A 12800-nucleotide genomic window follows, 5' to 3' on the forward strand; every position below is an offset into this window, starting at 1 on the left:
AGGTGCAGGTAGGGGACTCTTTTTGCCATGTCAGACATTCAAGAAAAGAGGCATATTATTTGGGTGATATCATCCAGAAATTCACTTCACAAATGCAAAAGGACAGCAGCTTCAGACTGGCACTCAGGAATGAAGTGACTCTTTTATTCATTGAAGGCATCAGAGTAACTCTGCTGCCCCACATCAGAAACCTTGCAATCTCAGTTATCCCTAACATGTTCTCACAGAGTGGAATCCAGCTGACCACTTAACACAATTAAGCCCAGAACACTTTTTCAACTTTTGGGATGTCACCTTGTTATTCATTCATCTAGTTTTGTTGAGTTAAGGATCTGTTCTACGTGTGCACACCACGATCCTCCAAGGTGCCAAATTTCTAGTGGAAGAATGCAAATGAGAGAAGTGATCGTTACAAAATACCGTGATCATTGCAAATGTTGGGAGAAGGCCAGAGGCTGGCACCTGACCTGGACTGGGAAGGTCTGGAAAAGTTGCCAAAAGAGAAAGTGCCTGAGCAGAGTGGTGTTGGTAGTTATAGGCAATCTACCAATCACATGACTTTGAAATAGTTTAATTGAACGAGAAAAAAATAAAGATCTTCATTTTTTCTCAAAAGAACCTATGGTGAGAGTTGTATCCCTCAAGCTTAGTGCCTTCTTTGAATTTTCTCTTACTGGAGGGAACAGAGAATGGAGGGAACAGACAATGGGCAGGAACCAAGCAGGCAAGGAGTGCAGTGGAGGTGATTCTGAGTTACTCGTTTTCTGTGTGGTCCAGCTTATGCCTCTTGGATTGTGTAAAAGTGGGGACATACCTAGACATGCAATTTCTAATGGTATAGTACCCTTACTCATCTGAAAACTTTCAATTAATATGGAAAACTCAGACTTTTTACCATGAGAAGCCAAAAATGTCACTGTTACCGTGTACAGTAGTGCAAATATGTTGTGCTACAAAAAAAACAGAAGTTTATTTTAAATCCTAATCAAGGCAACCTTTAAGGGAATACATTAAACTGAGTTATCTTTCTCAGAAGAATCCAATTAAAAGGCAACAGAATTTGATGGGGCCCGTGAGAAGTATTGGAAAGTTAGGCCTTCAAACAGTGTTCTGCTTTCTTTAGAATCTCCAGTAGTCATTTCTCTCAGTTGAATTTCCTTATGTTGTTATTATGACCTTTTACATCTTTTTACCACTTCTTTCCAGTGATGAATGGAAGGCTATACTTGGAAATGGAGGCCCACTGGTGGGGAAGAAACAAAACACAGATCAGTTGGGATTTTAAAAGGCGTTCAATTTTCCAGTAACTTTGACCAGGAATGTCACTGCACTCAGTGGTGTGTAAGCAGGACCAAACTTTTTATACCTCAGTCATTTGCCTTTACTTCAGTGAACAGGAGGCTGATCTCTGCAGAAAGATGGCACAAGGTTTCTCCTCAGAACATTTGTATCACTTTCTATGGCATACTTGTTCGTATCTGGAGGGCAGGTAAATACAAGACCCCTCTTACTCTAAATCTATCCAAATATGAGGTATTTCATTTGTAAGCTGTTGTAGATATGTATAGGTTTTGTGATGTGCCATCATGTTGAATCAAAGCAAAATTCACTGAAAAAGAACGAACTATGTGTTCAGTTATACTCTTGACAAATGTCTCTAAATAGATACACACCTTACTTAATAAACTTTGGTTGGAACATTTAGAAAAATTTATCAGAGCATAACTTTGTAATCACAGTGCAAAATACATAGGAAATAGTTTAGAAGTAGGATAATGAAATTTACAACTGAAAGAACTTAGGAGGTTGACCAAAACTGAATGAAACGAGCTTTTATTTTGTTTGTCAGAAACATAGTTCAACTGACAAACTCAGTATTTTATTACTCAGTAATAAAATATCTGAGAGAAGAGTGCAATTAAGAAAGGAAAATATAAAAAGGCAATATTTACTGAAAGTATTTAAACTCAGCTGTTAAAACAGGAAATGTAACTTGCATTTTTAAGCTATGTTTGCAAGTTAAGTACTGTCTTGGACTTAAAGGTGTTTACATATTTGAAGTACGCCCAATTTGTAATAATATGTTCTAATACGTGAATTCCATTATGGTTACACAATTCATTGTTGCTTGTCAGTTTCAGTAAGAAAGGGTGAACAGAAGAAAAGGAGTGTACCTGACTCTCACCAGGAAAAGATGGCTTACACATAATGCCCACAATCCAGAGAGAAGAGCAAAATAGATACCTACTTTTGTTCCAAGCAGTTAGAAGATCTATGTCTAAGTGATATTGTTCAGTTGTTTGTTTTTCTTTTCTGCCAAATTTCATGTGTTTTAGAGTGATTTGCCTACATGTCAGTTTTCATCTGTTCTTGACCCCAAAGAGCAATTTGTTTGGTCCTCTATAGCCAGTTTAATCAAATGCATCATTGAAAAAACATTCGTTGCAATCGGATTACATTTCACAGAGAGACGCTTTGATGAGCTAGATTTTCATCATGCCCTAAATATCATTAGCCATCTGATCAGTCTCAGCTTCATATTAGAGCTGAATCACCCTATACCTCACTTAGAATGGGAAGTTATTTTATGAGAGCAGTGGCGCTCAATCATGGGGCTCATTGGAATCACTGTGGAGCTTTCTAAACGTATGGGCTATGCTTGGCCCTGGACTAGATGTAATGAATAGGACTCCTCCTCACCTCACTTTCATTTCATTTATTTACCAAGATGAGAGCTCTCCAGTAAGCAGGCATTGCCTAGATTAATGGACAAGAAGCTCCTGTATAACTTCCCCTCTTGGAAGCTTCCAGTGGGTTCCTATTAGCTGGCTTGAGACCTGTGTTGGCATCTCCATGCACTTTGTTGTTCTGAAGAAATATCTCCATCTTTGTGAATATTGAAGATAGAACCTATACAAGAAGAAAGAAAGAAAGATAGAAAATTATCTTAAATCAAGGGTTTTTTTTCCCCCTGTCTAATGATCCTACATATACTCAGTTCTTTCCTAGCTTTAACAGATCAGAAGAATCTGAGAAGCTAACAAACTACCTTTATATTGACTCAACACAGACAGCCCCCATTGTTTCTCTTCATTTCTTTATAACTTGCTTTGCTAACTATGTCCTTGTTACTTTTGGTGACTTTGGAGACAGGAGGTAATGGAGTAAAATATTTACATGTTAAGTATCGTCATCATTAGTTCCCTTTATTCATGATGAAATAAAGTGGGATGAAAATTATTTTATCATATATTTTAATCAAAAATTCCCAAAGTTTTTGTTGTATTTTCACTAATAAATGATATTTCTTGCTCTTATTTGTCCCAAGGAATCAATGTCTCTAAGAACAGAAGTGCTCTTATGCATTATGTAGATTATAAATTTAGGCTTTCATATGCTTCACACTTTTACTAATTCACAGGTAGAAAATCTGAATTTAGGTGTTTTTTTTTTTCCCCAGAAAGACTTAGCATGTAGGAGAATGTGGTAAAGACTAGGGAAGTGTTCATTAAACTCATTTCTTCTTCTTTCTGGCACAAAGCTTGACTACATTTCTCAGTCTCCCTTGAAATCAGGTGCATGACCATATGACTGAGTTCCAACCAATGGGATGTGAGCAGCAGTGATGTGCCCAGCTCCCAGGGTGGGCCCATAGGAAACCTGGCAGCTCTTTACTCCTTCCCCCAGCTGGATATCAATGCCCAGTGAGGTCTCGGACTCCGTATTTGAGGAAGGCACAGTCTAACCATCCTGGGACCCTGAATGACCTCCCTGCCCCAACCCGCCCCCATACCCCTGCCTGGAACCACCTGGACTGTTTTCCTGAAGGAGAAGTAAACATCAATTGTGTTTAGGCCATTATACATTTGGGGGCTCTGTTTGTTAATAGCACTTAGCCTGTGTCACCTAATACAGGGACTATATAATGCTGAGAAATTAGAAATGAAAACAAAGACAATTTCATGGTTTTTAAGAAGACTATTTTAAAGTAAGCCCAAGCTTTAATAGAGCCTAAGAACAGGATGTGCTTCTAGGTCCTATGGTCCATGATGGCATGAAAAATAGTAGAAAAAACACCAGACCCTATATACTTTTCAGTGACACCTTGCATGCCAAGTTTGGGGAATAGAACAGATGCAGAACTCTTCTAAACACATCTTTGTCTCCCGCTGATGAGCTGAGATCCAGCCTCTAATGACACATCGAGACACAGATGTTTCTGCTCCTCTCCAGAGCCCACCTGGATGGAGGCAGCCTCCCTTCATACCACAGGACCAGAAGAGAGATGCTACATAGGAAAAAGCCATTCAATCTTTAGAATAAAGCTGCTACTGGAATTCAAAATACGATTAGTGTTATTCCTGTGATACGTTTATTGAACCAATGTTTAATCGTGATTCTCTTAGGCCATTGTTCTACAGTAATCAAGACAGTATTGTACTGGCACAAAAACAGAAATATAGATCAATGGTACAGGATAGAAAGCCCGGAGATAAACCCACGCACACATGGTCACCTAATTTATAACAAAGGAGGCAAGGACATACAATGGAGAAAAGACAGCCTCTTTAATAAGTGGTGCTGGGAAAACTGGACAGCTACATGTAAAAGAATGAAATTAGAACACTTCCTAACACCATACACAAAAATAAACTCAAAATACATTAAAGACATAAATGTAAGACAGGACACTATAAAGCTCTTAGAGGAAAACAAGAAAAACACACTTTGACATAAACCACAGCAAGATCTTTTTTGACCCACCTCCTAGGGTAATGAAAATAAAAACAAAAATGAGCAAATAAGACCTAATTAAGCTTGAACGCTTTTGCACAGCAAATGAAACCATAAACAAGACGAAAAGACAACCCTCAGAATGGGAGAAAATATCTGCAAACAAAGCAACTGACAAAGGATTAATCTCCAAAATATACAAACAGCTCATGCAGCTCAATATCAAAAAAACAAACAACCCAATTAAAAAATGGGTGGAAGATCTAAACAGACATTTCACCAAAGAAAGCATACAGATGGCCAAGAGGCACATGAAAAGATATCACTAATTATTAGAGAAATGCAAATCAAAACTACAATGAGGTATCACCTCACACCAGTCAGAATGGCCATCATCAAAAAATCTACAAGCAATAAATGCTGGAGAAGGTGTAGAGAAAAGGGAACCCTTTTGCACTGTTGGGGGGAATGTAAATTGATACAGCCACTATGGAGAACAGTATGGAGGTTCCTTAAAAAACTAAAAATAGGGGCTTCCCTGGTGGCACAGTGGTTGGGAGTCCATCTGCCGATGCAGGGGACACGGGTTCATGCCCCGGTCTGGGAAGATCCCACAATCCGCGGAGCGGCTGGGCCCATGACCCATGGCCGCTGAGCCTGCGCGTCCAGAGCCTGTGCTCCACAACGGGAGAGGGTACAACAGTGAGAGGCCCGCATACCACAAAAAAAAAAAAAAAAAAAAAACTAAAAATAGAGCTACCATACTACCCAGCAATCCCACTACTGGGCATATACCCTGAGAAAACCATAATTCAAAAGGACACATGTACCCCAGTGTTCATTGCAACACTATTTACAATAGCCAGGAAGTGGAAACAGCCTAAATGTCCAACAACAGATGAATGGATAAAGAAGATGTGGTACATATATACAATGGAATATTACTCAGCCATAAAGAGAAAAGAAATTGAGTCATTTGTAGAGATGTGGATGGACCTAGAGACTGTCATACAGAGTGGAGTAAGCCAGAAAGAGAAAAACAAATATTGTATATTAACACATATATGTGGGATCTAGAAAAATGGTGCAGATGAACCTATTTGCAGGGCAGGAATAGAGACATAGATGTAGAGAACGGACCTGTGGACACAGGGTTGGGGGTGGTTGGGGGAGTGGGACGAATTGGGAGATGAGGATTGACATATGTACACTACCATGCGTAAAATAGATAGCTAGTGGGAAGCAGCCGCATAGCACAGGAAGCTCAGCTCGGTGCTCTGTGACGACCTAGAGGGGTGGGATGGGAGGGTGGTGGGAGGGAGGTCCAAGAGGGAGGGGATATACATATACATATACATATAGCTGATTCACTTCATTGTACAGCAGAAACTAACACAACATTGTAACGCAATAATAGTCCAATTAAAAAAAAAACACTGTAATTTCAAAATTAAAAAAAGTAGAAATAAAGTTTATTTAAGCTGATTATTTTTACGTGAATTTTCAAAATGCTTTTAAACAAATGGATTTACTGTTATTGTTGCCACCGTTGCTGCTTTGGTTTTTTTAATTAATCTAAAAAGCCAATATCTGTTCATTTAGAAAATACAAGTGAGCGAAAAGAATAAACTGTCATAATATCATCACTTCAAAATAACCCGGGTCAGGCTTCCCTGGTGGCACAGTGGTTAAGAATCTGACTGCCAATGGAGGGAACACGGGTTCGAGCCCTGGTCCGGGAAGATCCCACATGCCGCGGAGCAACTAAGCCCGTGTGCCACAGCTACTGAGCCTGCGCTCTAGAGCTCACGAGGTACAACTACTGAAGCCCACACACCTAGAGCCCATGTTCCTCAACAAGAGAAGCCACAGTAATGAGAAACCTGCGCACCACAATGAAGAGTAACCCCTACTCGCTGCAACTAGAGAAAGCCTGCCCGCAGCAACAAAGACCCAAAGCAGCCAAAAATAAATAAATTAAATAATAAATTTTTTTTGAAATCAGGGTTTTTTCTATGCATCCATATGCTTTATCTTAACAAAAAATGCAACAATTATTTATATTCTGATTGTAATCATCTTTTTATAAACGTAAACTAAAATGTTCACATCACAATATATCCATATTACAATATCCTTGTAAAAAGATTAAAAGAATTCAAGTGTATGATTATACCTTAATATAATCAATCCAATAGACATTTATGTTGCTTCCAGTTTATTTTGCTTTTAAATGTATTTTCATAGGCATCCATGAAATTTCCTAGAAGTAGAAAACTGCTGATTTATATACACAGCATCAAAGTTTCCAATCATCCATTTAACAAATGAGGACTGACTTTTACACCAGGCAGTATTCTGGACACTTGGAATTCAACAGTTTAAAAAAAAAGAAAGAAAGAAAGAAAAAATCTCTCCCTTGTGGTTCTTACATAGTAGTATATGAGAGGGTTCATTTCCCTGAACTCATGATATCGTTGGACCTTTAAAAATCTTTTTTAATCTCTATTAAAATAGTTGTTTTAATGTTTTACTGCTAATATTGATTATTTTTATAATTGCTTACTGGTTACTTGGGTTTTTTTTCTTTGATTGCATCTGCCAACCAACACCTGTGCATGCTAGTATAGGGCAATAATCTTCACAGGAAAGAAGAATTATTTACAAAATGTGTGGCTAGTTATAAATATTTGTTATGGTAATTTAGACCTTTTAAAGTAGAAGTTGACCTTGAAAACAAATAATCTGCAAATTTCCTTTTAAAAATTCACCAAGTCAAATGATCTAAAAGGTATAAAGACTGAGTATGAATCATGTGGCTGAAGAGAATCACTTTTATTCTGGGTATTATTTTTTAATTGTGTGCACTTAAAAAAGCTGATATCTTGAAGTCAGAAATCTTTTAGTTAGGAATACCAATTAACCTCTTCCAAAAACTGCTTTACCTACAGAGCCAGCAATTTAAAATTCACAAGTGCATTTTCACTTTAGTTATAATTTATCATTTCTGTCGTTCATGAATAGAAAGGCACTGCATTAAAATAATTCTCTAGGACATAGTCTTCCCAAAGCTGTGTCTGCTAGACTTGAAAAATGCTATCTAGATATTTGCAGTTTAGAAGAACTTGTTTTGCAGATGGTGGTGGTGATGCTTCCTTCTCCCCTCCCTGTAGCTCTTGTTAGTTACTGATCAGCAGTGGAGACAGACGTGAGGAACCTTTCAGAGATCCTTGGTTTGCTCAGGGTGGCGATCTCTCTTCCAGCTCTTGATTCAGAGTCTCAGTTTCACCAGCAACCCTACTAGCCCTGATGAGAGTCTGTAACAGGGTGGATAGGACAGGAGAGAGGCTGCTGTGATTTAGACGCTTCCTCTCTTTACTGACATTTTCTCTGAAGTAGCTAACAAATTTTAAAGTGCCTAGCAGTGCACTGCAGGACACACTAGAAGCATTCCAAAACACTTCTTGCTTTCCTGTGCTTTAATGATGGCTCCCATTTGTTGTGTGCTGTATGCCAGGAATAAGATAAGTATTTAAAAGCTCATTCAAGTCCTTTACAGGGGTGCTATTATTTTCCCCAATATACACATAAGGAAGTGAACCCATGAAGAGGTCACATAATTTGTCTAAGATCATCTGGTTAATAAATAACAACAGTACCTAAGAATTCTGAAACACAACTTCTTTGCCTGTTTCATGCACTGCTGGGCTGCATCTTCATACAACCCCACAGAAAAAAAATGGAAATCTAGACATATTTTTTCTCTCAGTAGCATGCAGCTCGTTGGATTTTTTTCAACCTCTGTAGTTCTCTCTGTAGCCCACAATACAGAGTCCCAGTGATCTTACTGGCTGCCCAGAGAGACACTAGGAGTGATTGCGTCTTGATACTGAAATGAAAAGACCCCATAAGAAAAATCTGTAGTGGAAACTTAGCTTAACAACTGGATTTCCAAGGTCCTTTACTGGTATTAAAAGTTGAATTGTGGGGCTTCCCTGGTGGCGCAGTGGTTGAGAGTCCGTCTGCCGAGGCAGGGGACAGGGGTTCGTGCCCCGGTCCGGGAAGATCCCACATGCCGTGGAGCGGCTGGGCCCGTGACCCATGGCCGCTGAGCCTGAGCGTCCGGAGCGTGTGCTCCGCAACAGGAGAGGCCGCAACAGTGAGAGGCCCGCGTACCACAAAAAAAAAAAAAAAAAAAAAGCTGAATTGTGTTTCTACCCAACCAAATTCATATGTTGAAGTCCTAATTCCCAGTCCTAATAACCTCAGAATGTGGCTATTTTGGAGATAGAACCTTTAAAGAGATGATTAAGTTAAAACAAGGCCATTAGCATGAGCCCTAATCCAATATGACAGGTGTCCTTATAAGTAGAGGAGATTAAGACACAGACAGACACAGAAGAAAGACCATATGTAGACACAGAGAAGACGGCCATCTACAAGTCAAGCAGAGATGCCCTCAGAAGAAACCAACCATGCAAATACATTGATCTTGGACTTCTAGCCAAGAATCATGAGAAAATAAATTTCTGGTGTTTAAGCTACCCAGTCTGTGGTACTTTGTTATGGCAGCCCTAGCAAACTATTACAGATGGAGTTGGATAATGACTAGTCTGTGAAATGAAGAGCTTTCCTGATTATTCAAAGTTTCCCTTTTAAAAAATCAGAAATCTGGGCCAGAAAAACAAACAAATAATTATAGGTCAAGTCCAGTAGGAAGAATTTCAAGTGATTTCACAAAGTATTTTTCTCATACTGGGATTTTATTGCCCCAAATGGAACTTGACCGAGAGACTCAGTGACTGGGGCCTTGACGTCTTACGTCATACAGTTGAGTTTGGCTATGCTTTGTTGGGAAGCAAACTCTGAAGGAGAATGCCTTCTGGGTTTCTTCACACAGCTACTTGAATACACTTACTGTGGAAAAAAATAAACCTTTGCAGAGTCTCACTATGGATGGACGAACGCACTAGTGCCTGAGAAGTGATGCAGCGACTGCTCTTAAAATCAGAAGTGAATATGTACATGACTAATGCAAAGGGAAATCTCAACAGAAAGAGAAAAAAACTGAAGTACAAATTAAACCTTCTCCAAAGACATTAAAAGGAACTGTCTCTAACAAAAGTCCCTTTGACGTTCAGTTCACTAAATATTTTTAAAATGCATGCATAGAACTATGGGGGAAATTAGAATTTAGAAATTAACCTTGACCTTGACCTCAAATACTTCTTGATATATATGAGAAAAAAGATACAGAGACAAATAGCCATAATTTCATGTAGTCTTTGATAAAATCAGTAATGGAAATAAAAATTATAATGAAAACATGGAGGACAGAGAAGGTTGCTTTCGCTGGGACATTGGACAAGACCGGTTGAGAGAGCCGTTTATGGCGAGTCTGGAGATTTGTAGAATTTACACAGGTGGGGTTGCAGAGAGAGGGGCTTTCTAGGCAGATGGATTAGCACAAGGAAAAACAGATGTTGTTGAGTGCAAATCATGTTCAGTGGAAAAGTAGGAATCTGACCTGCTTACTTTAGGAGAAGTGTTGAGAGGATGGGGCCATCGACCCTGCACTTGGACATAAAGGACTTGGATTTGAGTCCTGTGTTCCCCATTTACTAGATTTATAACCTCAGTCTCCCTGAGCCTCAAATCCCTCCTCTGTGAAACAGAGAATTATTCACACCTCATGATTATGAAGATTAAAAGTGAGTACCCTATGTGAAATCTCCACTTAGCAAAAGCCGATATGCAATAAAAATTCAGCAAATGTTAACTGAACCTCAGGAGTTAAGATTTGACTCTGTAGTACGTGGGGAGCCAATAAGGTTTTTGAGTGTGAAAGTGAGATGAGACATTTGGAAATTTATCCCAGTATTACTGTGTGGAGAATGAATTAGAGGGCAGCCATTGTGCAAGAAGACCCATTAAGCAAGTGTTAACAATAGCACACCTTTGAGACAGTCGGAGCCTGAAGCAGGGCTCTGCTGGTGGGAATGGGAAGGAGGTGATGGGTGAGAGGCTTCCAGGGCAAATGGCACTGGGATTTGCACCCTGGAACACAGACTGCTTTTCAGAAAATTACATTCTAGTCCTGTGGCTCTTTTCTCAAGTAGTAGCTTGACCTCCATCAAGCTAGCTAACCTCTGTGGATTCCCAGATTTCTCATCTATGAAATAAAGAGATTGGAAAATCTCTAAGTATTCTTACAGCACTAGAATACTTCATGCCTATTTGAGTCAATGAAACTTGTTAAGCTGATGCGATGAGAAAGTTAAGAGCATAAGAGAGGTAGAGAAATTAAAGACAGCATAAAGAAAGCAAAAAGCTTTAAACATGAGTTAGTAGGTCAGTAGATGATGTCATTACTAGGAATATGGAAAAGGAAAATGAACAGGTTTGGGGGAGCATATGATTAATGTCATTTCTAGCCATTTAAAGGGCTGTCCTTCAATTAGATTTGTGGCTTTGTTTTCATCAAATTATTTATTTTATATCGTCTTCTATGTCATATAAGCATCAGATTTGAAAGCAAAATTTTTTAACTTATAGATTCTTTTCATTGGAGATTCGACCAACAGAGGGATAATGTACTATCTGATCGAAAGATTGAATGAAACCTTTCAAGAATGGCAGAAGGTGCATGGCACTAAATTCTATCACAACGTCAATGGTGGGAAGACCTTGATCAGTTATTCTTACTATCCACAGTTCTGGATAAGCCCTTCGTTGAGACCAACATTTGAAAAAGCACTTGAACATCTCTTGCAAAGGTACAGTGGAACTATTTTGAATGAAACAATACCACAGTGGATTGATGTTTTACTAGCTGTCATAATTGTTTGCTGTATATCAAATGCAGTGAAAAGTTTAAATACCAAGTAATATGGCTGAAAACGAGTTAGAAATGACAGGGAGGTCCTGTGATCAGGATGCCAGATATGGTTCAATGAAATGTGAGGCAATGCTGTTAAAATGTTTACCATCTGTTTCAAGGCAACATGTGTTGTTTTTCTTTCAGATCACATCCCCTGGAGAATACCAGCCAGACTGTATTAGTCGTTGGTGGTGTTCAGTGGCTCAATTCCAATCACCTGCAAATTATTCACAAGGTTTTAAAGAGGTACATTTCTGCAAGAATAGTTGCCATTAGTGTTCTAAGTAAAAAAAAAAAAAAAAAAGTTACTCGATGTGACAGAATTTTATCAAGATTTTATATAAAGGGCAACTTGTAATGTAGAATCCAGTACTTAAATTCTAGTTTAAAATGTTTCAAAATACTTTTATATCCAATCACAAGATGGCTCTTCAGCATCCAAGTTTACGTTTACTACAGATCAAAACATGCCCACTGACACACAAAACTCTATCCACAAAAAAGAAAACAACACTAATATATATTAAATCTATAAAATGAGAATTTAGTCCTATATGCCAATTATCACATTCTAAAGGAATTCCACTCTGCTTGCTTATGTAAACACAGACATCTAGAAATGTAATCAAAGTTCATGGCTTGAGTTCTGGTTATTTCACAGGGAAAATTTACTCAATATCCTTGTGATCATCAAAACTTTGGGAATTGGATTTCATCTGCCGGTGGATGGAGTACACTTCTTAACGCAGGTAAGCCCATTTTCACCAGGCTATGTGAACTTCAAGGTTCCTATAAGGATCCTTGCTGGTGTCTGAAAAAGGACCCAAAAGGCACTACATAATCTTAAGCAACCTTCATAAAATTCAAAGGAGATGATATACTTAAGGATTATGATTATAAATCAGATATAATTATTCCTGGAAATAAGGGGACTACGGCCCATAAATATGTCATAAATAATGCTTTGAGTTCATAAAAGAAGAAAGGAGGTACCAGAGTTTGAAAAGATAAAGACCTGAGCGGTAGATGAGATGGAGCATGCTTTAAGTATCTCCTTACCTCAGTAATGTTTCACACACCATTAAAGGCTCATGCTGAAACACATGTGAAATTGTCAGTATCAATGAGTATTTAGGAAAAGCGTGTCTTTTTAAGATGATTTCTGACTGCTTTAAAAAATCAGTAG

The 12800-nt window shown here is 38.6% G+C and overlaps 1 protein-coding gene across 3 annotated transcripts in view; it reads left to right on the forward strand.

Annotated features, from left to right (window-relative positions):
- CPED1 (cadherin like and PC-esterase domain containing 1) overlaps positions 1-12800 on the forward strand; it is a 304458-nt gene that overhangs the window by 269535 nt on the left and 22123 nt on the right. The window contains exons 18-20 of one of the 3 annotated variants that reach the window (XM_060108389.1): positions 11290-11510; positions 11759-11860; positions 12276-12363. In XM_060108389.1, the coding sequence (XP_059964372.1) occupies positions 11290-11510; positions 11759-11860; positions 12276-12363 (411 nt within the window). Of the gene's footprint in view, positions 1-1206; positions 1885-2135; positions 3152-11289; positions 11511-11758; positions 11861-12275; positions 12364-12800 lie in introns of those variants that run through there. The other 2 variants (XM_060108390.1, XM_060108391.1) reach the window with 2 other exon arrangements.

This window comes from Mesoplodon densirostris, chromosome 9, assembly GCF_025265405.1.
Source record: "Mesoplodon densirostris isolate mMesDen1 chromosome 9, mMesDen1 primary haplotype, whole genome shotgun sequence".
NCBI classification, from domain to species: domain Eukaryota; kingdom Metazoa; phylum Chordata; class Mammalia; order Artiodactyla; family Ziphiidae; genus Mesoplodon; species Mesoplodon densirostris.